The 26,213-nt window shown below is 56.1% G+C and overlaps 1 protein-coding gene across 5 annotated transcripts; it reads right to left on the bottom strand.

Annotated features, from left to right (window-relative positions):
* Positions 1-796: 796 nt before the first annotated feature.
* Positions 797-25,776, bottom strand: LOC105483044 (potassium voltage-gated channel subfamily H member 6). Of its 5 annotated transcripts, XM_011743596.2 has the most exons (14): positions 25,646-25,776; positions 24,766-24,996; positions 18,846-19,007; positions 18,556-18,761; positions 14,840-15,265; positions 13,102-13,501; positions 10,286-10,485; positions 9,896-10,148; positions 6,083-6,276; positions 4,831-4,915; positions 4,374-4,481; positions 4,082-4,244; positions 3,225-3,411; positions 797-2,880 (listed from the first exon to the last, which is right to left on the bottom strand). In XM_011743596.2, exons 1-14 carry the CDS (start codon positions 25,719-25,721, stop codon positions 2,587-2,589), a joined length of 2,985 nt encoding a protein of 994 aa, XP_011741898.2. In that variant the 5' UTR covers positions 25,722-25,776; the 3' UTR covers positions 797-2,586. The 5 variants fall into 5 exon arrangements, with proteins under 5 accessions (XP_011741898.2, XP_011741899.2, XP_024648971.2 ...); XM_011743597.2 differs by lacking the exon at positions 4,374-4,481; XM_024793203.2 differs by lacking the exons at positions 797-2,880; positions 3,225-3,411 and having other exon boundaries at positions 4,131-4,244; positions 4,831-4,911; positions 25,646-25,756.
* Between the last annotated feature and the right edge of the window lie 437 nt (positions 25,777-26,213).

Raw genomic sequence — 26,213 nt, 5'->3', positions numbered from 1 at the left:
GGAGATCGAGACCATCCTGGCTAACCCGGTGAAACCCCGTCTCTACTAAAAATACAAAAAAACTAGCCGGGCGAGGTGGCGGGCGCCTGTAGTCCCAGCTACTTGGGAGGCTGAGGCAGGAGAATGGCGTGAACCCGGGAGGCGGAGCTTGCAGTGAGCTGAGATCCGGCCACTGCACTCCAGCCTGGGCGGCAGAGCGAGACTCTGTCTCAAAAAAAAAAAAAAAAGAGACTGAGTCTTGCTCTGTTACCCAGGTTGGAGTACAGTTGCATGAACATGGCTTACTGCAGTCTTGACCTCTTAGGTTCAAGTGACTCTCCCACCCAAGCCTCCCAGCAAGCCCTGTAGTACCTGGGACTACCGGTGCGCATCACAATGCTTGGCTAATTAAAAAAATTTTTTTGTAGAGACTGGGTTGAGCTATGCTGCCCAGGCTGGTCTTGAATTCCTGGCCTCAAGCAATCCTCCAAAAGTGTTGGGATTATAGGCATGAGTGAACCACTGCACCCGGCCTGTATACATATTTGTGTTGCAAACATATGATAGGGTGATCAATAGTAGGCTTTGAAGCATACCAATAAATTACATGTAGGATAAAACTATGGGAAGAATAGTGGGAATTATAAGAAAAGAAAAAAGAACAATGTTAAAGAAGGGTTTCTTGTGTTTTTAAAATGGATGGTGGTGGCTCTCAAATCACTGCTATTTGGGTAGGAATGGGTCAATACAAATGAAGGATGGAATTGTTTTATAAAGTGTCAATATTTACAAGACACTTGAGATTACATCCTTTGCATTTATTTAAATATATCATTGTATTTTATAACATTTCAGATGTCAACTGAAAAATGCATGAGGGGGATACACATATTTGAAATTCTTTTACAGAACACTGGAACAAAGGATTGAAAAGCAATAACCAGGTAGTTCTTGCACAATGGTTAATTTGTCCTTTTCAGCAGTGGTTAATTGCATATGCTCTCAAAGCTAGACCATCTGGGTTGAAATTATGTCCTCCTTTTCCTATTGTGTTAGGCACAGGGATGATTTTTTTTTAATTTTCATTTTGAGACAGGGTCTTATTCCATTGCCCAGGCTGTGAGTGCAGTGATGCAATTATGGCTTACTGTAACCTTGGACTCCTGGCCTCAAGCAGTCCTCCCGCCTCATCCTCATCCCAAAGCCCTGGGATTACAGGCATGAGCCACTATGCCTGGCCTCTTTTTTTATTATTATTTTTTAAACTGAGGTATAATTTACACATAGAAACACACTCTTTGGCAACCTGAACACACTCCTGTAACCAGCACCTAGATCAGGAAACAGAACAGTACCTGAATTCAGAATTCCCCCTCATGCTTGGGTGTCTTAGTCTCTCTGCTACTGATCCCACATCTCTAAAATGGGGATAATAATATCAACCCCTTGGGGTTGTTCTGAGGATTAGATGAACAAGTATCTGCAGAGCTGTCAGCACAGTGCCTGGTACAGGGCGAGTGCTACCGAAGTGTTGGCTGTTGTCATGATCCCCTAGGGCCACCAAGCCAGCACCTCTGCTTCCCTTCACCTCGGCCTAACAGCCCCAGGTTCCAGGAGCTTCTGGACCCAGCAGAACCACCTTCAGGTCCCCAACACACTAGATATGGTGGAGTGTAAGTCTCCAGCTCCTTACAAGAAGGGTTTGGAGAAAGCCACAGCACAAAGACCTGATGACCTTCAGATAAGTGACACACCCAGCCCAACATGAAATGTGCACTTTATTAGCTGTGTGACACTCCACTGCCCTCAAGAGACCCAACGTCACAGAACCATCAGAAGCAGAAGGCTGGAGGTCTGTCCTGACATGTCTACCACAGAAGACACCTCCATCTCCAGCCAGGTTGGAGTCTCATGGTAAGAGTGATCATGGTGACCAACCCTGGGCCTTGGTGCTGGGCCATGAGGTGCTGGAGGGTTTTGAGCTGGGAGGCTCAGAGCAAGGTACTCATGTAGATCGGAAACTTCTTTCTTCACTGCCCCCTCCATCCTGTAAGCTGCCTCCACACCTGAGACTCTCCCACCCTCCACCAGGCTTGCTGTTTAAATGGAGCCCTGGAGGAGGCTGGGATAAGTCCTGAGCCTCTTCACCCACGCCATCCTGGGTCACCTGGATCAGCAGTTTGTAGCTACTTTAGGAGATTAGGAGAGGCCCATCTGGGAGGCTGTCTGCCTCCCCAAGATCCTCTTTTTTTTGAGACGGAGTCTCGCTCTGTCGCCTAGGCTGGAGTGCAGTGGCGCAGTCCCGGCTCACTGCAACCTCCACCTCCCGGGTCCATGCCATTCTCCTGCCTCAGCCTCCCCAGTAGCTGGGACTACAGGCGCCTGCCATCAGGTCTGGCTAATTTTTTAAAATTATTTTTAGTAGAGACAGGGTTTCACTGTGTTAGCCAGGATGGTCTTGATCTCCTGACCTCATTATCTGCCTGCCTCAGCCTCCCAAAGTGCTGGGATTACAGGTGTGAGCCACTGCACCCGGCCACCTCCTCAAGACCCTTAACTCTCACCTTGCCCACCCTCAATCCCCTCATGGTGTCTTTATCTTGGAGTTCAGTGGCCCCAACTCCCTGCAAATCCAGGATCTGAGCCATGTCTCTGGAAGTCCAGCTGCTTGGGAACAGAGCCAAGGTGTTCAGGGAGGGAGGAGAAGCAGGGACCACAGATGAGTCCCTGTACTTTCAGGGGATGCAGAGGTGAGGCCAGGGGTGCCCAGAGCCCCTCAGGCTGTTCCTCTTCTGAGGATGGTGCCAGAGTTTTGTCCGTTGCCACAGCCAGGTGAGGCATCCTAGGGGAGGAACTCCTGTGCTTTGGACTACAGTCATCCAAGTCTCCATAGCTTGGGGTCTGGGAGGAGCAAGAAAGAGGGATGCACCCCAGGCCAGGCTACAGGTTAATCCACCCTGACTTCAGGGATGGGCTCAGGCAAAAATTGTACCTGACCTTCCCACACTTCAGGGTCCTGCTGCCCTGGCCCCAGCTGCAGGCTCTGTAGTCACATTCTGGGCTTTGCCAGCACCTTGCCCAGGCTAACCCTACCGTGACTCTGATCATAAAGGAGGTAAGCAGAAGCCCTGGCTGCTCTGGGGCCACAGAGGCTCTGGGCCTGATGCCACACTGTGACCAAGTCGGGCTAGGGAAGGCATGCAGCTGCTTCTAGGTAAGTCCCTGGGAATCCCCTCACCTCTTACCTGTGCAGGAGGCAGAAAGCCCTGGGGTAGCCTGGGCCCTGGACTCGTCATCTCCGAGGCTATAGGAAACAAGGCCAGGTCATTGGAGGCAGGGGCTTCCAGAATGTAGCTGGCTTGGCCCTGGGGCATGGGCTGCTGGAGGAGCTGCAATATGCGGCTGAGGTCTGAGGACACGCGGGACTCCAGCCTGCCAGACAGAACCCCACAGTCAGGGTCAGGGCTGGCAAGAGCAGTTCCTGAGGGCAGCTGTCAATCTTGTAGCCTGTGTGCTGTTCCTGCTAGATGGAATGGCAGCCTGGGGCCTACCTGAAGCTATTTCCTTACTGGGATCCTCAGCCCCTGCCCAGATTCCCCCGGTACACCCCTGACTCTAACACCACCAGTGAGCAGGCACCAAGCAGACAACATTCAGTCCCCAAGATGCTTTGACGTGGATGTTCTAACTATCCCCATTTCACGAAAGGGCAAACTAGCTTCAGAGCTGTTTAGTAACTTGCCCACACTCTTGCTGGTAGGGAACAGAGCCAGAATTTGAAGCTAGACTGCTCTGCCTGTAAGCCCCCACTCTGCCACCACAGCCCTGCCATCCATAGGACACACCCCCTTTCCCTTTCCCAGGACCTGTGGAATTTGTTTCTGCACATGCTTGTGCCCCTCCCCTGAGAAGCTCCCTTGGCATGTTCCAGAGTTCGCTAGGGGAAGTCATCAGGGGAACTGTGCTTAGTGACAGGCATGGGTAGACCTGCAGCTAAACGGCCTACCCCATTCTAAAACCCACCTGGCACCCCGTGATGTCTCTGAGTCACTAGGAGGGGCTACCCATGCCCAGCCCCCAGCCCTGGCCACAGCGCACTCACCTGTTCATCTGGGCCTGGAGCTGCTCTAGCCTGGAGCCCAGCTTCAGAGGCCAACAATCTGGGTCTCCCTGAGGGGTTGGGGGGCTATGCCTTGGGGGCATTTTCTGCAGCAGCTCAGGCCAGAGGCCAGATGCATCTGAGATGCTCAGGGGAGGAGCTGCATCTGCAGGAGGGAAAGGGAAGTCTCAGATGGGCCCAGCTGGTTCCACAGGCCTGACCCTTCTCAGTAGAGCCCGTCCCCCACCCCCTACCTGCCCTGGGGACACAGGGTATGAAGAGTGGCTCTCCTCACCTGGGTGCCCTGGAGCACAAGCTCCTGCCCCCATGGAGTTCTGGTTCCCAGGACCCAGGAGGTGGTAGCCCTTGGAGGGGAACTGGGGCCGCAGCTCATGGGGAGACCCTGGCAGGGTGAGGACTTTTAGCGCTGGTTTCACTGCCCAGGGAGCTGCAGCCCAGTGGCCCCCTGATGCCTTGGTGTGGAACCTCAGGGGGCTGGCTAGTCTCCATACACCCCCAGGGGTTGCATTTGAACCACAGAGCCCTCACTCTGCCTCTGAGGACACAGGCCATCAGGGCTGGGAGACTGGGGAGGAAGCAGGGCAAAGGTTCCAGCTCTGGGTCTAGAGAGGGAGCCCCTCTCCATTCATGGAGGGGTTGGCGCTGGGGAGGCAGGATGGAGAGGATATGGGAGGGGCAGGATGCTGGCCAGGGGCTGCGGGCTGGTGGGAGCGGGGGCTAGCTTTGCTCACCTGACTGGTTGTCATTGAGAAAGAAACCTTGGTGGTCTTGGCTGCCAGGAGCCTGTCGGGGGGATGAGTGGAGACCCCCGGCTGCCTTGTGGGAAACAAGAGGGTGAAGTAACAGGAACCAAAACTGGGATGGGGCCTCTTTGTTCTTCCCTGCCCTCACCCCATGGTGCTGTCACAACTAGGTGAAAGAGTGACAAGCAGCTGGGCACAGCAACGATGCCCTGGGTGGCTTCCTGCAGATGGCCCAGGCCGCAGAGACCACACCCCTCCTGTCCTGGTGCCCAGCTGCTAGGCATTCTGGCTGCCTGATGGCTGGGGCCCCAAGGCAGAGTCCTTACCAGGTGTCCCCTGTGCAGATTGTGGGGGTGGGGGGAGGGGAGACACTGAGGAAGGGGTGAGGGGATGGTGTGGGGAGGGCTGTCCACAGCCAGAAAGCCCACCCAGCTCCATGCTCAGGAAACTGGGCACAGGGCCCACGCCAGCAGAGTCCTCCCCCGAGGTGGAGGGGGAGGGGCGCCGGGGAAGAAACAGCCCGGGCTCTGTGTTTCCTGGCCAGGTGCACACTGCCTTCTTCCCATTAGTTCCCTCCTCTGTGATACCCTGCTCTGGGCATTCCAGGTCGGTCCTGGCTGTCCCCACTCCTTGGCAAGCTTGATCTCCACATGGCTTCTCCTTTATACCTTTGTGACTTTGGCTATTTTACTTTGTGGCTCTTTATTTTTCTTGAGTTGTCAAAATCTCCTCTACTGAGGGATACGTGTGAGAAGAGAGACAGCTTTGTCACCTCTTGGCAGCCCCTGTGCCTGGCACTGTGAGCCCTCTGGACGGGAGGCACCTTCCTTTTCAGCTTGGTGTGGTATGGTGGGAATGCCTGGGCTTTGGAGTCAGACAAATTAAATTCACATTTTGGCTCTGCCATTTACTAGCTGAATGGCTTTGGCCAATTTATTTATTGCCTCTAATCTTCAGTTTCCTCATCTGGAAAATAGGGATAGTAATACCATTTGCAAGGAGATCATGTAAACGAAGCCCCACCCTTAGCACATAGTCAGTGCTTAATAAATAGTAGCTATCCTCATACTTAGCATGACGCCAGCCATGGTAGGCACAGAAGAAATTATGGCAAAGGTTGTAGGATGGGGTTGAAAGGAAGGGTATTGGTCAGATGGGTGCCCTCAGGCCAGGCAGGCCCAGCCCTCAGCAGGCTGCCTGGGCATTTCTACCCACCCTGGCCCACCTGGCCCTGACTCACGTCCCGCAGGTTGAAGGTGACCTCCAGCTTACTCCAGAAGCTGTCCGCAAAGGCCGGGTACATGTCCAGCACCTCCAGCAGGTCTGCCCGCTGGATCTTGTGCAGGTCGCAGTAGGTCAGAGCCCGCACGTCTGCACTGGACTTGCCTGGCCGGGCATGGAGGCTGACGGGCTCCCCAAAGATGTCATTCTTCCCTGCCAGCCAGAGGGGTGGGAGTTTCTTCAGGGTCTGGCTCCATGCTCCCTTATGAGGGTCCTTTGACCATGACCTCCCCCAACCTCAGACATCCTTCTAGGCTGGGGCCTGCTGCCCAGGATCGAGCTCTGCCAATGATCCATGGCTGGATGTGCTGGCTGTGGGTGGCAGGGTGGTGGTGGTGGAGTGGCTGTTCTCTTCCTGTGCCCTTTGAGCCACACAGGCTCCTCTCACTGTCTCCAGGCCCTTCAGAACCACCATCCATCAGAATCTCCCTCCTGTAGCCCACACTCTTTGGCACAGTGGGCAGGAAGGGGCCCTAAAGCCTCAATGTCTGTCTCAACGTCTTCCTGCTGCTTGGCCTGCCGGTGCTGTGGAGCAGGGTGCAAGAAACCCAGGGCCAGAGCACCTAACTCCGCCAGGGCAGGGCCGGAGGCTTCTCTTTGTCTTCCCACTCCTGATTGTGGGGCCCAGTAACCAGCATGGCCCTGGTGGAGGAAGCCTGGGGAAGTTACTCCCCCTGTCTGGACCCCAGAGTCTTCATCTCTAAAATGGGTAAAACCTGATCTGCCTTGCCGACCCCACTGGACTGTTCAGGGAAGCAGATGAGGTGATGCTTGAGAAAGTGACTCAAAAAGCAACAGGCGGCTGGGCACAGTGGCTCATGCCTGTAACCCCAGCACTTTGGGAGGCTGAGGCTGGTGGATTATTTGAGGTCAGTAGTTTGAGACCAGTCTGGCCAACATGGTGAAACCTCATCTCTACTAAAAACAACAACAACAAAAACAAAAATTAGCAGGGTATGGTGGCCTATAATCCCAGCTACTTGGGAAGCTGAGGCAGAAGAATCGCTTGAACCCGGGAGGCGGAGTTTGCTGGGAGCTGAGATTGCACCACTATACTCCAGCCTGGGCAACAGAGCGAGACTCTATCTAAAAAGCAAACAAAAAACAAAACAAAACAAAACAAAAAAGCAAGAGGCACCTGACTAGGTCCATGCAAGACAAGGCGGAAGGATGTCCCAGGGTAGACATGGGTGATGCTCAGGTATGTGGCAAGGGTACTGGGCCCTCCTGGTGCCAGGTGCTGTGCTGGCCAAAGGATATAAATATAAGATGTTGTGCCACCCATAAGGACCCCCTCAAATCCCTGCAAGATAGGTATATAAGCAGCTAACAAGTTTACAGCATGATCTGTAGAGCCCTAGAAACAGGAAGAACCAAGAGTTATGGGGCCATGGAGGAGGGAGGGGCTCCTCCTGCCAGGGGTGGCAGGGACAGAGAGGAGGGAGCTTACAGAGGAAGAGAAATGGGGGCTGTGTGGAGAGAAACAAGGACTGGCCCCCATGATAAAGGCAATCAGGGCAGAAGAAACAGCATGTGATCAGCACTGCACTGTCAGGGCCCAGGGGTGGAGAGCCCCAGGCGGGGGTGCCACAGAGCATGACTGCTTTGATTGCCACTCCCCCAGAAAGTCCAGCACCCTCAGCCTGGTGACACTGTGCAAGTGGCACTAACAGTTTAGCACAGAGGGATGGGTGGAGGCTGGGATATGTCCCCACAAGAGAACAGGATCAAAGGACATTCACAGAAGAGAGGGCTGAGGCCTGGAGAGGGAAGGGACTCACTAGGGCCACACATGAAAGCCTGAAGCTTGAAATCTGGGCAACACTATTATGTGATGGTTTTCCAGTAGATGAAAGATTCTGATCTAATATCTCTTTCTACTCAGGACAAAATGAGAGGTTTCATGTCTCTGACTGAGACTTAAATTGGATTAACTTCTTAATTATTAATAATAATTATCATCCCTCCCATGTGATGGCACTTTTTTTTTTTTCCAAGATGGAGTCTTGCTCTGTCGCCCAGTCTGGAGTGCAGTGGCGTGATCTTGGCTCACTGCAATCTCCACCTCCTGGGTTCAAGCAATTCTCTGCCTCAGCCTCCCAAGTAGCTGGGACTACAGGCACCTGCCACCACACCGGGCTAAATTTTTGTGTTTCTAGTAGAGACGGGGTTTCACCATCTTGGCCAGGCTGGTCTTGAACTCCTGACCTTGTGATCCACGCACCTCAGCCCCCCAAAGTGCTGGAATTTCAGGCGTGAGCCACCACGCCCCCAGCCGTGGATGGCACATCTAAGGTAGGCTGGGAGTGAGGGAAGGTCTCATACAGAAACCTATGCCTAAGCCCAGCCTTGGAGGACAACTGGGATCTGCCGGACTGGCACAGGGTAGGGCGCTCCAGGCAGAGTGGCAGCACATGCAAGGGCACAGATTTAGAGAACTCTAAGTAGTTTGACTGGAGCATGAAGTACCAGGCGGAGGGTGGTGGGACAGGGTGGTCGGATTGGGATAACTGGGGATGCCACGCATGGCCCATGGGGAGCCATGGAGAGATCTTGAGCAGAAGAGACAGATGTACAGATGTCTCTTTCAGGTCACTGGCAGAAGGTAGAAGACAGGCATAGGAGTAAAACAGCCGTAGGGCCATGGGAAAGGAGTTCCCAACACCTTTCCAGGAAGGACCCAAAGAGGGCTGGATCCAGGCAGGGACAGGGAGACAGGTGTGAGATGGGGAGGTATGGACAAGTCTGGCTGGTGGACAGTGGGCAGGAATGAAGTAGGATGCCCCCTTGGCTGACTGTGGCGTGGGCAATGGGCAGATGCTTCACAGTGATGGGATGCTGAAGCAGCTGGTTTTGAGGAAAGGTGATTTCAGATTGGGATACATTGAGTTTGATCTGCTCATAGAATACTAAGGTGGCCATGCCCAGGAAGAATGGAATATTCTGGTCTAAGGAGACAGCGGGGCGAGGACAGAGCTCTGGGGATCCTTGTGGTACAGGTGAAGGCTGAGGCCATGGGAGCGAGGAGCAGGCCCAGGGGAGGGTGTCAGGTGAGGAGAGGAGAGCAGATCACCAGCAGGCCAGAGGAAGCAGAGAGAGAAGGGAGCCTGAGGGGTACCTGTCCAGAGGGGCTGGAGGATAGCCAGATCATGGGGACCAAAGGAGGGCGAGCCTGAAGTTGGGGTGGAGGTGAAGTCATGGGGCAGGCAAGGAAGATGAGAATCTAGGAGAGGACCCTGTGATGCTCAGAGAGGTAAAGTGACTTGCCCAAGGTCACACAGCAGGCATGTGGCAGAGGCTGCTTGTGACCTGTCTGTCCCCCTTGCCCAGTGCTCATACCCTTCCTCCAAAGTGTCTGGCTATCCCTGTGTCTGCACTGAATGAGACTGGGGTCCCCAGCCAGGGAATCCCCCTCCACCCAGAGAGACCATTGGCCTTTCTCCCTGAACTCCCCAAGAGTGCAAAAAGGTAGGAAGACCTGCCTCGGTTTCTCAGTCACACTGACAGCCCTGGAATCCCTGCCTGGCCACAGACTAGCATGATCTCCCTCAGCTTCAACTTCTCTCTCAGGAAAATGGGACCTCTGGCAGAGGGCTGTTTTAAGGATTCAGGAAGCTGGGTATATATCTCTCCCGGGTACATGCTGTGCACGTTGCTGGCCAGTAGAAGTAAAATCCTCATCAGGAAGAGGGTGACCTGGGCAGGGCATCTTCAATCCCGCCGCCTTCCATCCAATCCCCAACACAGGCCTGGTCCACTCCGCCTGACCCACCTAGGATGGCCACGACCACGTCGTCGCGCAGGATCTCGATGGAGCCTCGGGAGATGAAGTAGAGCGTGGAGAGCACATCGCCGAGGTGTACCAGCGTGTCCCCAGGCGGCGCGTGCGTGGTCTTGAACTTGACGGCTAATGCGCGCAGGCAGCCCTTGCTGGCTCCGCTGAAAGCCGGGCAGTGCTGCAGCAGCGCGCGGTGCAGGTGCAGGCAGATGTCAGCCTGCAGGCACTCGGGGAAGCCCTTCAGCACCTGCAAGGCGGGCGGCCAAGTCCAGCGGGGCGCGGCCGGGGTGGGGCTAGGGGAGAGGGTGGGGAGGGCTCTGGGGACGCCCCGCCCCCGCAGGATCTTGGCCTCCCCCGGGCATTGGCCAGAGCGGCGGGGCTCACCGCGTTCATGTCAATGCCATTGGTGTAGGACCAGGCGTGCTGGAAGTACTCCTCCAGGCGCTGGCGCAGCGGGTTGGGGATCTGGTGGAAGCGGATGAACTCCTTGACGCGCAGCATCTGCGTGTGGTAGCGCGCGGTGCCCGAGTACAGGCGCTGGATGATCGCGGACACGTTCCCGAAGATGCTGGCGTACATCAGGGCTAGGGGCGGGGCGGGGAGGGGAGTGAGCTCCTCCGCGGCCCCACTGGGCCTGAGCTTACCCGGGCCTTCCTCTTTCCAGCAGCTCCCTGGTGAGGGACCCCTCTGTCCAGGGAGAAGTCAGGAGTGACCAGGGCAGAGCCAGGGCACATGGGGAACAAAGGCCCCTGGGCTTCCTGCCCTCCTCCCTATGCCCTGTGCCTCTTGGCATCTTACTGGGCCCAGCGGTCAAACACCCGAGAAGAAAGAAGGAAGGCAATGGATTTTTGTTTTTGTTTTTTTTTTTTTTGAGACGGAGTCTCGCTCTGTCGCCCTGGCTGGAGTGCAGTGGCCGGATCTCAGCTCACTGCAAGCTCCGCCTCCCGGGTTCACGCCATTCTCCTGTCTCAGCCTCCCGAGTAGCTGGGACTACAGGCGCCCGCCAACTCACCCGGCTAGTTTTTTTTTTGTATTTTTTAGTAGAGACGGGGTTTCACCGTGTTAGCCAGGATGGTCTCGATCTCCTGACCTCGTGATCCGCCCGTCTCGGCCTCCCAAAGTGCTGGGATTACAGGCTTGAGCCACCGCGCCCGGCTGGCAATGGATTTTTTTTTTTTTTTTTTTTTTTTTTTTTTGACGCGGAGTCTTGCTCTGTGCCCCAGGCTGGAGTGCAGTGGCGCGATCTCGGCTCACTGCAAGCTCCGCTCCCCCGGGTTCACGCCATTCTCCTGCCTCAGCCTCCCGAGTAGCTGGGACTACAGGCGCCCGCCACCTCGCCCGGCTAATTTTCTTGTATTTTTAGTAGAGACGGGGTTTCACCGTGTTAGCAAGGATGGTCTCGATCTCCTGACCTCATGATCCGCCCGTCTCGGCCTCCCAAAGTGCTGGGATTACAGGCTTGAGCCACCGCGCCCGGCCCTGGCAATGGATTTTTAAAGTTCAGATCTGCTTTCTCCTTTAAGTTGTAAAAATACAATGAAAAGTCTCCACCGGGTGTGGTAGCTCAGGCCTGTAATCACAGCACTTTGGGAGGCTGAGGTGGGCAGATCACCTGAGGTCAGGAGTTCGAGACCAACCCAGACAACATGGTGAAACCCCGTCTCTACCAAAAAAATACAAAAATTATCCGGGCGTGGTGGTGCCTGCCTGTAATCCCAGCTACTTGGGAGGCTGAGGCATGAGAATCGCTTGAACCCAGGAGGCAGAGGTTGCAGTGAGCCAAGACTGTGCCTCTGAGCTCCAGCCTGGGCAACAGAATGAGACCGTCTCAAAAAAAACAAAAACAACAAAAAAGAGCAATCTCAATTTCTTGTTTTCACCCATTTTCTTCCCTTGTTTTTGTTTTTTTGGGCTTTCACATCTCTAAATACTCTGAACATGACAACTCAATCTATGTGTAAAATTCCATGCTGCCTCTTGTGTTCCTAAACTAGGTATCTTGGGAGGCAGGCAGCTGGGAGCAGGGATAGAGAGCAGCACAGCCTTGGAGCCGAACCCCTGGGCTGGGATCCGGTCACTCGGACATTTCCTAGCTGTGTGCCCTCTGGCAATTTAGCACTATCTGGGTTCTTTCTTTATAAACTGGGCTCAGAAGGAAATGAAATGTGGGCTTTTGTGAAGGGTTTAAAAGAGTGCCTGGCAGAGCTGGCTTCATGTGTGCAACCCGTGTGGACACACGGGGCCGCATGCTAAGAGCCCTGCATTTGGTTTAATACTCTGCTGTCACTGTCAAAAAATTCTTTTTTTTTTTTTTTTGAGACGGAGTCTTGCTCTGTCACCCAGGGGAGTGCAGTGGCGCCATCTCAGCTCACTGCAAGCTCCGCCTCCCGGGTTCAAGCTATTCTCCTGCCTCAGCCTCCTGAGTAGCTAGGACTACAGGCGTGCGCCACCATGCCGGCTAATGTTTGTATTTTTAGTAGAGATGGGTTTCACCATGTTGGTCAGGCTGGTCTCAAACTCCTGACCTCATGATCCGCCCACCTCGGCCTCCCAAAGTGCTGGGATTACAGGCATGAGCCACCACACCCGGTGAAAAATTCTTAATAATTTTTTTTTCTTTTTTGAGATGGAGTCTCACTCTGTCACCTAAGCTGAAGTCAAGTGGCACGATCTTGGCTCACTGCAACCTCTGCCTCCCAGGTTCAAGCGATTCTCCTGCCTCAGTCTCCTGAGTAGCTGGCATTATAGGCATGTGCCACCACACCTGGCTAACTTTTTGTATTTTTTAGTAGAGATGGGGTTTTACCATGTTGGCCAGGCTGGTCTTGAACTCTTGACCTCGGGTGATTCACCTGCCTTGGTGTCCCAGAGTGCTGGGATTACCAGACTTGAGCCACCACACTTGGCTGATTCTTAATAATTTTTAAACAAGGGTCCCTACATTTTCATTTTGCTCTGGGCCCTGCAAATTATGTAGCCTGTCTTGGTGCCTGGCAGATAGCATAGACTGTGTGGGTGTTACATTTTGTGTACAATTGGTGCACACACCAGCAAAAATTCATTGTGCTGCACACTTAGGATCAGTGTACTGCATGAATTGTTGCTATGTGTTATGTTCTATCTCAGTACAAAACTACAAATAAAATTTCACAGGTAAGACCAGAGCATGAAGTTAGGCCATGGCATGAGGTCTCACTCACAGCCAATGAGCATGACGCAGATGGAGAAGACCTTCTCGGAGTTGGTGTTGGGTGAGACATTGCCGAAGCCCACGCTGGTAAGGCTGCTGAAGGTGAAGTAGAGGGCTGTGACATACTTGTCCTGCACCGAGGGGCCCGAGGCTGGGTCGCTGCCGTTGTAGCGCTTGCCAAGCTGCACACCCAGGCTGTCCAGCCAGCCGATCTTGTGTTCCAGGTAGGGCCGCTCCACATTGCCGATGGCGTACCAGATGCAGGCCAGCCAGTGCGCAATGAGCGCAAAGGTGCACATGAGCAAGAAGAGCACAGCTGCCCCGTACTCAGAGTAGCGGTCCAACTTCCGTGCCACGCGCACCAGCCGCAGCAGCCGCGCTGTCTTCAATAGCCCAATCAGGGTTGTGGTCTGGAGGGGTAGGGAAATGGTAACAGGGCTGGGGTCAGCCCTTGGATGGGTGCACTGAGGCCTGCTTTTGTTCACTTATGCATACAACCACATAGTCATTCAACAAACCTTTATGGAGAACCTGCTCCGGGCCACGCACTTGGCAGTGTGGCACGGTATGGGACATTAAGGATCTCAGCCTAAAGCTCAAAATAGTGTTCCGGTTGCTAGGACAGAAGTCCAGTGGGAGCACAGAGGAAGAGGAGGTCAAGTCTGCAGAGGCAGGTCAGGGGAAGCTTCATGGATGAGGTGACGCATGAGGTGAGCCTAGAGAGAGGAGGCTAGGGCTCCAGGCAGACGGGAGGGAGAGGGAAAGGGCACTCCTGGCTCAAGGAGCAGCATGAGCAATGGCACTGAGGTGTGAAGTGCGTGGCCCACATGGGAAACCGAGCGTGGCACTACAGCCTGGTGCGCATATGGAACATGGAGGAGCAGCGAGAGCCGTGCCCGGGAAGGGCAGGGCGGGCAGGGGCCCTGTGGGCTTCAGGGTCCATCACCAGCTTGGCTTCTATTCTGTAGGCCTTGGGGAGCCACTGAAAATTCTGAGGACCCTGTACATCCCAGAAGGTGGAACACAGGGTCAAGTAAGCAATCTGAAACTTGCTGTGGCAGTTGTGTGGAGGGGCGGGAGGCTGGCAAGTTTGGTGATGGGACACGGATGAGTACGAAGGCCACTCAGTGTCCAGGTGGGGGCAGCGGGGTAGGAGGGTGGATTTGCTGTGTCTTACGGGGGCTTGGAGGAGAGGAGCCCTGCTGGACACCCCCTGCTGGACAGGCTGGGGTGAGGAGGGGGTACTGGAACACAGAAGGCAGAGTCGATTTCAGTGAAAAGCTGATCCTGAGGAGAGTGGGCAAGAGGAGACCGTGGGACTGGAAGCTATGAGAAAGGCATGTAGATGCCTTCATGTCACCTATGGGCAGCCGGGTGGGCATAGTGGAGGGCTAGGGGGCGAGGTGGGACTCAGGGTGCACTGGGGAGTGGCCTGGGGATCCCTTTCTCCCTCCAGGGTGAGTGCAGTTTGGAAGTGAGCATGAGGGGCCGGGACCACATGAGTGCCCATCCTGGAATGGGCAGCCTGCTCCTCTTACCAGGGCCTACTTGGAGAGGGGGCAGAGGGGCAGAGGCCTGGGGGTGCAGCCTCGGCAGGTCCTTTTCCAGGGCTGAGAGGTGACATGTTAGGGGCCTCCTCTCCACCTCCATGTGCTTCAGCAAAAGTGCCCAGTGCCAGGTATTCTCCGCACCTAGTGCTGTGCAGCAGAGGACAGCCATAGCTGCTGGCCTGGAGAGGGTCTGCTCACCTCATCGGAGCCGGTGCGGAAGATCAGGAGGTCAAAAGGGATGGCGGCCACCATGTCGATGAGGAACCAGCCCTTGAAGTAGTGGACGGCGATGCGGCGGGGGTGGCTGACCACCTCATCATTGGTGTTGACGTAGGTGGTGCGGAAGTTGATGACGATGTCCACGACGAACATGATGTCCACGATGAGATCCACCACAGTGAGGGGACTGCAGGTATATCCACAGGCCCCACGCCGCGGTTCGTCCTGGTCGCTGAGCAGGAAGGCAGCTGAATAGGGTGTGAAGACAGCCGTGTAGATGACCAGCAGCAGGATGAGCCAGTCCCACACGGCCTTGAAGGGGCTGTAATGCAGGATGGTCCAGCGGTGGATGCGCGGTGCCTGCAGCTTGTACTCGGGCAGCACATCCGCGCCCAGGGACAGGACCTAGGGGTGAGGCCGAGGGTGGTCAGGTCGGGGGCAGCCACAGCTGGTGAGACCAGCCTAGAGGGCTGAGGCCTGGGGAAGGTGTAGTGGGAGAGGGTGGATGACCATGGCTCTGGTGGGCAGAGGGGATGAGGGAGAGACAGGGTGGGGGATGTCTGAGAAGGCAGGCTCCTAAGGGGACAGATGCCTCGGGAGGAAGTGCAGAGAAAGGAGTTGGGATGCAAGAGGAGGGGTATGGCTCTGCCCCATAGCGACCCCAGGTTTGATGCTCACAAGCTGCCTTGGAAACATCCTGGAGTGGGTGGAGCCAGGGCAGGAGAGGGCCAGGCCCATGGTCATCTGTGGGCCCATTCCACACAAGAGCCCACTGAAGGGGTAACTGGTGGGCTGATCCTCTCTGGTGGGCTTGGGAGGCCCCCTGTGGTCAGGGTTCCTGATGGGAACAGGTCACCCCTAGAAGAGTGTCTTCCTTTCTGAGGGCCCTGGGGAGGCTGGACCAGTGAGTGCCCTCTCTGGGACCAACTCAGAGCCTCTCATGGAAATAGTCCATGGGGTAGGGGTGCAGCCAACCTGGACCCTCAACAGGTCCTGGACAAAGGAAAACTGACTCCTCCCCACACATGTCCAAGAGTTTGGAACATCACCTTCTGCAGAGACCTCACTTCTCCCTTCTCCCCTCCCGCCCCCACCTCCAAGACTGTGATTAACCCAGGATCTCTAGGCCCAGCTGCCCAACACGAGAGGCAGCCAGGGCATTAGGAAGGGCATGGGTACTGAAGCCAGGCCTCCCCGGTTGAATCCCAGGTGTGACATGTGCTATAGGTGAGCCTTATACAAGTTTTGTAAGCTCTGTGAGCCTCAGTTCCCTCATCTGCAAAATGAAATCACAAAGGACAACAAAAGCCACGGGTAGTGAGGAAATGAGATGCATCTGTTCTCATGTAGTTAGTGAGATGCATCTATTCTCACGGAGATGGCACGCGCTGCTCTACACAGCAATTCCCCGTCCACCCTCCTCCTCCCTCATCCTCATCAGACACTGCTCCAGACAAGGATGGAGCCGGAAGGGTGTTCCATGGACCTCCTCTCCCACCAGATGAGATCTGGTGGATGGTTCAGGTTTAGGAAAATTTGCAATGTAAGGTTTGACCTTGGAAACAAAATCAATTAGGAGGTGGGATCACAATAAGGCAGATCCATTTGGTTTCAACCAGAGGGTCCCTATCTGACATCCAAACCCTTGAGTGCAGCTACCATGTCCCCACCCTGCAGTGACCTGCTCAGCCTTGAGGCCTCACTTCGTACTTCCCCAGGAAGCCCCCTCTGAATCCACATAGACTTGGGCTCTTTTTTTATTTTCTCCCTGTCCCTGTATCTACCCAGCTGCATGGTGGTGCTCCACTGAGTCATGGGCTCACTGAGTTTGGCTCCCTTGCCGGCCCTCTCCTCCCTATGTGCCCAGCTCTTGGTCCACATGAGCTCTCAACTGCAGGTCCCTGAATGAGCACCGGAAACTGGGGCTTCCCGATCAGGAGCAGCTGCCGTCACACCCTGGGTATCAGAGGCCGCTAGGACCCTGTTAGGGTGAAACAAGGCCCTTCCCTAGGCCTGCCTGGGTGGGGAGTGGGAGGGAGACAGAAGGAATGGTGGGGGGTGGTTTAAAGTAGGCTGAGAGGAGAGTTCCTCAGCTCCTCAGGGCCCCCAGACAGGGGGACCCCCAAAATCTCCCACTGCCTCCAAAGCCAGCTTGAGGGCCCTTTGTGGCAAAGCCCACCCTGCCCAAGTCCCCCAGAGGTGCAAGGCCTTCAGGACACCCAGGCTCTGGTGTGAGGCCACAGCCGTCGAAGCTCTTCAAGTTCTGGTTGAGGCCGATGTGACTTCCCTGATCTGGGTCCTCGCCTGCCCTTTCCCCTGAGATCTGTCAGGCACCTCCCTGGACCTAAGACCCACATGGAGTGGGGGAGTGATGCCAAGAGGGGCCAAGCTGAGGAACAAACAGGGGCAGGCAGATTGGGCAGGTGCCGGGACTATGGGCCCAGCCAGGCCTGGCTGTCTTCACCAACTACTTTCCAGTCTAACAGCCCCCCCATGGCAGCCGCCAACAGTGGCATCAACCTAAGATGCCCTGGGGTAAGCAGCTGGGGGGCTTCCCAGGGTCAGGCCTTTGGGCCACTCTGCCTGACCTCATAGGGCACAGTCCTGCAGCCTGGCGTCCTGCCCTCCTTGGGATCCTTGAGCTCAGTGAGGTGCTGAGTGGTTTCCCCACACCTGGTTCCAGCAGCAACTGTGCTTCAGGTGAAAACAGGCAGGAGGGAAAAGAGCTGCCTCCAGCCCCAACACAGGGACAGCTGGGAAAGGAAAGCTGGGAGCAGGCCACTCTGGGCTCTGCGTTGCTCAACCTTGGCCTGGACCCCTGGCTATGGCTTATAGCTTTGTCTGTCTCCTGGGGCCAGAACTACTCAATGTCAAATGGGTCCCCAGAGACCATTTAGTCAATGTCTCTCCTGCACATGAAAGCCCTGAGGTCTAGAAAGGGGGCTGGTAGTTTCCCCGGCCAAGATCACACAGGGAGTCAGTGTCAGGACTGTGGTCACTGGAGCCTCCAGCAGGGCTCCTTGCATTTCCCTCTGGAATGGTTAGGCCTTCTTCCAGCCCCATGAAAAAGGACAGCAGGGTGAGCTGGAGCAGAGGACCCACGGAAGCCTGCCTTGGGGTGGCCAAGGAGGAGCTGCAGGGGTCCTTCAGGGCCTGGCCCCCAGGAAGCTGATTAAAGATAGCTGGAGGTGCCAGCCCTGCCCTGCCCCACCCTGCCTGTGTTCACATTGGAAGGAAGTAGGGAGGGTGGCTTTTGTCTCAAAGGCAAGGGGATGGCACAAGGCTGGGACCCCCCCCATGCCAGCTCTCCTCTCAGTCTGGCCCTGGCATGTCACCTCTCTGCCTTTCCTTCCCTGTGACAGGCTGAGCCTTGGGCAGGCCCCCACGATGGCCTGCATGTCCACTAACTGCCCTGGCTTCTCCAGGCCTAGGCGTCAGCATCGTTCACAGGCCCTGCTGACCCCAGCCTCCTCTGGCTCCAGGAACTGGGCACAACGGCTGTGACCTCAGGGCAGACCTGTAGGTCTTTAAGTCTCAAACAGGACAGGACACCTGGGGCTCGAACCAGATATTAGAGGCTGGACAGGCAGGATCTCTTTACCGGCCAAGGCTCCAGAAGGGCCTGGGCCTAGTACCTGGGAGAGGACCCTGGAGGCCTGGCACAGCTCCGCACACCCTGCTCTGCAGGCCCGCACCTGGGTGACCTTCTCAGTGACGTTCTGTGTCCGCTCCACCACCTTATGGGGCGCGATGATCTCAATCTCCGTGGTGGAGCTGGAGCGGTGCTTCTCCAAGTTGAACTCCACGAAGTTGAGCGTGAACTGCGGGATCTGGCTGATGGTCCTGTACTTGCCCCTGCCTGTGCCTGGCCCTGGTCCGCCCGGCCTGCCATGAGAGCCCTCTGAAACCAGGGCCAGAAGTCAGAGCAGCCAGGACCAGGGGACCCTCATGCGTCCCTCCCACTGCCACCTTCACCCTGCCTCACCGGAGCCCAGGAAGCTCTGGGACAATAGGCGCTGGGACAAGCTGCGGCTGCTGCGCTTGGCCAGGAGCTGGGCCAGGTCCTCGAAGTTGAGGATGAACATGATGACAGCCCCGTCCTCATTCTTCACGGGCACCACATCCACCAGGCAGCGGAAGCTGGAGGCTGCAAACACCATTGGGGGGATGGGGAGTGGGCCCCGAAGGAGTCCCCTCCTGCAGTGATCTGGCTAGGGAAGGGGCTGAGTGAAGGTCAAGTGAAGGGCAGCCACTGGGGTGAAGAGGCCTGGACAGTGACCAGAGCTACTGGGCAGAGGGTGGGTAAGGCTGCGCAGCTGGTGCTCCACCCACAGGGCAGAGGTGGGGAGAGCGGCTAAGCTGCTCATTAGGAGATAAGGTAGCATCAGATCAGGCCCAAGTCCATGCTCGGCCATCAGCTCAGAGCTTAACCTCAAGGTCTGCTTCTGCTGTAATTAAAGCTGAGCAGATGGGGGTGGATTAAGTGGGGAGGTGAGGCTGCGCATTCTACCCCATGGAGTTGGGTTGGCCCTGGGCTCTCTTCCCATATTCCCATCCTGCAAAGATGCCCTGCTCCTGTGATGCGGGGAGGAATTCGTTGTTGAAAGTACACTAAGTGCTGGGCATGGGGCCAGCTGGAATATTTGGCCTCAGGAGGTCCCTGAGGGGCAGGCATGGACCCCCATTCTGCAGAAGAGAGCCTGGGGTTCTCAGAAACTGACTTTCAAGGGCTGGGAGGGAGCATGGAGAGAGGATCCCTGGTTTTGCAGGATGCAATAGCTTGGAAAAGGGAAGGAACTTGTTTAGGAGGAGGGTGCTGGGGCCAGAACCAGGCTGCTGCTCTGGGCCTAGGAGGAGTGTGAGGTCCCAAGACAGGGCTGGGCCCAGGGAGTAGGCAGAGCAGTGGCCTGGGCGCCAGAAACGGAGGAGGATGTCCATGTGGGGACAAGGCAGGCCCCTCCAGCCACCTTTCCCATCATCTTGGGCAACCCACACCCAGCAGCTGGCTGCCCTGTGCCTCTCAGGCTATAGACTCTGCCCCTTCAGGGTCTCGCTGCAGCCCCCTTCGGTGGGTGGAACAATACCAGTTAAAATGTCCCATACCTGGTCAGGCGCGGTGGCTCATGCCTGTAATCCCAGCACTTTGGGAGGCTGAGGCAGGCGAATCACTTGAGGCCAGGAATTCAAGAACAGCCTGACCAACATGGTGAAACCCCATCTGTACTAAAAATACAAAAATTAGCCGGGCGTGGTAGTGTGGGCCTGTATTCCCAGCTACTCGGGAGGCTGAGGCAGGAGAATCGCTTGAACCCAGGAGGCTGAGGTTGCAGTGAGCCAAGATCATGCCACTGCACTCCAGCCTGGGTGACAGAGGGAGACTCTGTCTTAAATAAATAAACAAACAAAATACCCCATACCCAAGAGCCCCAAGCCGGGCACCCCATGAGCACCCTCTCCATGGGAGTCCTATGTCCCTCAACTCAAACTGTTGGCAGGTGTCAGGCCCAAAGGGCAGGATCCTCATGGGGCAGGGGCCTCAGGTGACCATGCAAATGAGAAGGCAGAGCTGCACTCCCTGAGGGCAGGTTAGGCTCTGCTTCACCTGTCCCAGGTGTTGTTTGTTGACTGAGTGGATGGAAGCCGATGTGTGGGGGACGCAGGCCGGACGCTGGTGGGAGTATCGCTGCTGTGGAACTCACTGGAATGACTCTCCACCAGACTCCTTGTTTCATCCTCAGCCCCTCCTCACAGCCATCAGAGCTGGGGTGCAGCTGAGCCACCCCTATCCTCCCTCTCGCTTTCCTCCCCGGGGAGTAGGAATCTCCCGTATTGGATTTCTGGACTCCCAGGCACCAGGCAGCCATCTACCATCTGCTGCCTGGGCCCAGGGGAGACATCCACACCGGGGAGAGGTGCCTGCCTGCTTCACCCACTCCTGGGCGCACAGTGCTACAGGCCCAGACTCCCAGGCCTAAGCCTATCACTCTAGTCAGCCTGGGGCATGGCGACACTTGGACGCTGAAACCTGGATAGGGAGCCTCCTTGGCCAGTGGCCTGGTACACTGCTCCTAAGACCAGATTATATTGTCAATCTTTCTGGCACTGCAAAGATCTGGACTGGCAGGGGTCGGGGAGAGGGCAGAGCTGGGCAGAGGGGCAGAGGGCCTCCAGGCTCTCTCAGCTGCTGGGGGCTGCCAACGAAGTCTTGGAGTGGCTGCACCCAGCAATTGATGTCACTGGAAAATTGATGCAATTGGAAAATTGCGGCTGGGAATGGACCAAAGACCAGCCCGTTATAGCAGTGAGGGCTGGGGCTGGGGTGGGGTGTCGGTGCATGGTACCCCATGCCCCGCCCCCATACCTGCGGCCTGTGGGGTAGGCAGACAGGAGGCTAGGAGGATTTGGAAGAGTGCAGAGCATTCTTCGAATGCCCCAGGCTGCCCCAGGCTGTCCTTGCTTACCTGTGGCTCAGAGCCCCTACACAATAAAAGCCCACATCTAGGTGACCAAAAGTGGGTAAGTATAACATCTCAGGTTATGCCCAGGAGTGGCAGTGTTCCCATGCCCTCGCTGGGGCCCTGGGGGAGGAACCACAGTCTCTGCCCGCTGTTTCCTTTCAGGAGCTCCTCCCAGCACCCCCCTCTCTGACCAAGGGCAGCAGGTTTGTCTGCCCCCTGGGAATTCCCATTCTTTCTTATCCTCTAGGTTTGTACTTTTCTTAGCAAAGGCACCCCACTTCTCTCCCCTGGGACACCCCACTTCTCTGTGTTCTTCTCTCCCTCTTGAATGGGCTCCTTCCTTCAGTTTCCCAGCACTCACAGCCTCCTTGTTGTCTTCACCTCTCTCTCCTGATGCACACCCGATCCAGCACTGTGGTGAGCCCCCAGGGAGAGGCTGGTGCTACAAAAAGCTGCCACTGAGAGAGTGGCCACTGCATGCCACCTCCTGGCTTGGTCCTCCTGGCATTCATGGGTGTGCATATGGTAAACATGGGGGGAGGGTGGGGGCAGACAGCAGCCCCTTGTCCCGTCCTCCTCATCAAGAGCTGAGGACTGGAGAAGTCCCAGGACTCCTCTGACCTGGCTTGGGGACTCTGGTTTGGAATCCTCAGAGAAGAGGACCCGGGAAAGGTAGGCTGGGGTGGGCTCTCAGGCAGGTGCCAGTGCAGGGCAGACATGGGTGACACTGGGGGGATCTGAGTGCTCTCCTTTCTTCCCTCCAAACTCTCACCGGTTCTAGTCCTGCCACATCCCCATTCCTCCTTATCTGTTAGGTTCTCACCACTCCTAGCAAAGGCAAATAGAGGAAGAGCCAGTTTCCCAGGGGTCTCTGAGCTGTCTCCTGTGGTATTTTTGCCAAGTGCCCTGGCCTCTTTGAGCCCAACTGTCTGTAGCTGCACAACGTGGAGCTATGTGAACACAAACCCTCCACTTTGACTTCGAGAATTTTCAGTGGATTACCCCTTTAGAGGAAAAGAGGATTATGTATAAATCAGCTAGAGATCTGCTCAGGACCCCTTCCCACCTCCCTGGAGTTGGGGGTTGGGGGGGAAGGGAGGTACTGACCCGAGGAGGAAGGAAATCACCATTAGGATGCCCCTCAGCAGGACTGTAAGATGTACGTGAATATAGTAAAAAAAAGGATCATGTGCCAGCCTGGGCAACATAGTGAGACCTCCATCCCTACAAAAAATTAAAAAAATAGCCAGGTGTGATGGTGCACACCTGTAGTCTCAGCTACTCAGCTACTCGGGAGACTGAGATGGGAGGCTGCAGTGAGCTATGTTCTTGCCAGGCTGGGTAACAGAGCAAGACCCTGTTTTAAAAAAATAAATAAATAAATAAAAAGGATTATATGCGGTCTGTGGTCAGAGTGGACCTTAAGGTGAACATCAGTTATCTGAGCACAACATCCTTCCCTTGGTGTAATGAAGGCTGGGAAGCTCACTTTTCTGGGCTTCAGGACAATTTCAGGAAGGTTCAGGTAATCAAAGCCTTGGGCAATAAGATAGGGAAGGGCCGAAGGTGGGATGGGAGTAGATTGGGACTTATGGGGCACAAGGTATGTGGGTAATTTCCCATTTTCACTGAGGGTCTGCCCCCAAGACAAGGTTCCTAGGTTCCCTTCTGAGACCTGAGGACTCCCACAGGATTCTGATCTGAGTCCTGATCTCAGGGGGCCAAGGCCAGGCTTTGACTTCTGCCCTCTGTCCAGACACCTGCAGGGTGCTGAGGGGACCCCAAGAGCCATCACCTGACATCCCTTGGAGTCTGGGATCAGGTATAGCTCTAGTGTCAAGGACAGGAAAAGTAAGGACCTGCTGTACCTCACCCCCCATTTCCTGCTGTCCCATCCTGTTCCCCAGGACCCTTCTCACTCCCCTGACTGCCACCTCCTCTCTGCAATGATGTGAGGAGGTGAGGTCACAGCTTTTAAAAATATTCTGACTTCATTAACCCTGTGAGTGCTGCCACACTAAGCTAGATTCTTCCCAGTCCCCCCCGGCTGCCCCTGCATGCTGTACTTCCCACTGCCACTTACTCAAGTGGCAGCAGCAGGAACAACCAGGACCTACCCGAGAAGCGGTAACTCTGAGAAGCCTGCAAACACACACACACACACACACACACACACACACACACACACACAGGTATGCACTTGTAAGCACACACACACACACAGAGGCACACACATGCAAGCACACACATGCTCATGTTCCACACACTCCAGGCTCCTGAAACCTGGGCTCTCAGCACTCCTCAGTCCCGATCCAGAGACATCCATTCTTTATCTGCACTCAGGTGGTCTCATGCCTGCCTTCCCTGGGGACTTCTCTCTCCTGAGCACTTCCTTCCCCAGAAATCCTGCCTCTAAACACAAAGACACCTGGGGTCCTTTCTTTCCTCTTGGGGTTACTCAAAAGAAATCTCTGAGGGAGGAATCCAGAGACTTGGGTTCCAGTCCCAGGTTGGACTCTAGCAGTGGGATTTTGGGCAAATCCCTTCCACATCTATGAAATGAAGGGATTTACCTAAGCCAGTGGTTCCTAAAGTAGGCAGGACATCAGAACCACCAGGGAGATATTTCCGAATATACCCGCTTGGCCTCATCTCACACCTTCTGAGTCAGCCTCTCTCTAGAGAAAGCATGTTTTGGGAAACATGCTCTGGGTAATTCTGATGCAGAACCAGGTTGGGGGCCATTGATTCAAGAGATTTCCAAGGACATTCAGGCTCTTTTCCTCATTCCCACCCATCCTGCCAGGTCCAGTGAGGACCCTGCGGTCCTGGGGAGTGGGGGAGGATTTCCAAGGGCTGCTGAGCTCTGTCTTCAGTCCCTGACCTATGCTTCTGTTCTGCTTGCAGTATGCTCCAGCTGGCAGTAACAACCCAAACGCCATCTGAATGAGCCTCCTGGTCAGGGAAAACTCCAGACCCTGTCTCCCCAAAGAGCTAAGACTGGATGAGGCAGGCCCACCCCGCTTTCCCAGCCAAAAGCCACCATGCCTTGCCTGGCCACAGAGGCCTTGAGGTGGTGACTCCTCTAATCCCTGGAGCAGATGGAGAGGAGGGAAGGTTAATTTCCATCCCAGCTGCCTGACAGCTGGGGCTGACAGTGACAGAGTGGAGAGCCAGGAAACCAGGGACACAAGGGAGGGATGGCAGAGTGGGAGGCCCTGCCCCAGGCCAGGACCAGTGGGTGGCCCAGCCTGATCCCTAGCTCCTGCAAAGGACCTCAGAAGGCGTCATATCCAATGCCTGTGGAGGAACCAAGGCCCCTACAAGAAACAGGGTTTGTGCAGGCCCTTTGGATCCTGGGTCAGTGCCTTCTCCAAGGCCACCCTGGCTGGACAAGACAGAGGGCCAAGCCTGCCCTGCAAAGCCTCTGGCCTGAGTGTGCCTCACCATCCTTGCGGTAGTAGAGGATGTCCACCTTGCACTCCTCAGCCCCCAGCAGGGCCTGCGCTAGGCGAGACACAGCGCTGCTTGGTGTGTTGGGGCCTGTGAGGAAGTCGCAGGTGCAGGGTTGCTGCATCACCTCCACTCGGGAGTAGCCAAAGAGTTCACAGAAGCCATCGTTGCAGTAAATGATGGCGCAGTTCTCCATCTGAGCATTGGCGATCAGGAACTTCCGACCTGGGGTGGGAGGTGGGAGGCAAAAAGTCCATGGGAGCCAGGATCTGGAGGCAGGGAGGGAAAGATCATAAGGACTCTTGGGGGCAGTAAGGGGAATTTAGGCAGAGAAGCAGGGCAGTGACCAGAACGAGGGAGGGAGTCAGGCCTGGGGATTGTGGGAAGACTAGGGCAGTGAGGGTCATGAGGTGGAAGGAAGGCCCAAGGCCTCCTGGAAACAGGAAAAGTGTCAGAAAGGGAGGCAGGCATGTGACCAGATGGGGGTCTGGCCTGGGAAAGCTCCTGGGAAGACCAGCGCCAGGATATGAAAAGGAAGGAAAGGAAGGACTCAGGAAAGCCTCTGGAGGACGCGGGTGCGGGGGCGGGCAGTGGCTGGAAGGGGAGGTTCGGACTTGGGGCACCAAGGAAACAGCTGGGGGTGGGGAGGGAAGGGCTGCACCCTGCTCCTTGTGTTCCAGAAAAGAGGACAGCATTTAAGGCGAGCGGGTCCCGCTGGAGGAGAAGGTGTTAGGGACATCAAAGGAAGGATTTTGCATTCAGTACCCGGCACTCACCACCTTGCCCGGTTAGAAGTTAGTAAAGGGGTCCGGCCCCCGCTTTCACGGAACCAGGACTCCAGATCGTCCCCCCGCCCCAACATACACACACTCACTTTGGCCCTCGAACTTGCGGATGATGGTGTCCAGGTAAGTGTTCTGGGGAGCGACGTGGCCCCTGCGGACCGGCATCTTTCGGCGGCGGCCCCTGCCGGGAGCCACAGGCGTCCCCGGCTCCCGGCGTCTCTGTCTGTCCTCGGGCTCAGCAGCGTCCGGCTCGGGTGGGCGCCGCCCCCGGGCTCCACGCCCCGCCCGCCAGCCTGCGTCTGCCCTCCCCTGCCCTTCCCTCCCCACTCCTACCTCACCACTCCTTTCCTTTCCTGCGCTCTCCTGCCCTCCGCTCGCCTCCCTGGCCCGCGCCCTCCTCGCCTCCTCTCCTCTGAGACGGCCCGGGAGCTGTCCTCGCCTTGGTGCTGAAAGAAGCCGCGCGCCGGCGGCGGAGAGGGGGCCGCTGGGCGGGGCAGTTTCTCTGGGACCCGACGGGGCTGGGGCGGGGCCTTGCATCCTACGGGACAGGACGGGGCAGGGCTGGGGTCCCGGCCCTGGAATAGGGCAGGTGTTCTCTGGGGAGCTGCTTCTGTTCGTGTCCCAAGGGCCAATAGCCTCAGCACCTCTTGGATCCCC

The sequence above is a fragment of the Macaca nemestrina genome, chromosome 17 (assembly GCF_043159975.1).
Source record: "Macaca nemestrina isolate mMacNem1 chromosome 17, mMacNem.hap1, whole genome shotgun sequence".
Lineage (NCBI taxonomy): Eukaryota > Metazoa > Chordata > Mammalia > Primates > Cercopithecidae > Macaca > Macaca nemestrina.
This window is presented reverse-complemented; position numbering and strand designations above follow the sequence as displayed.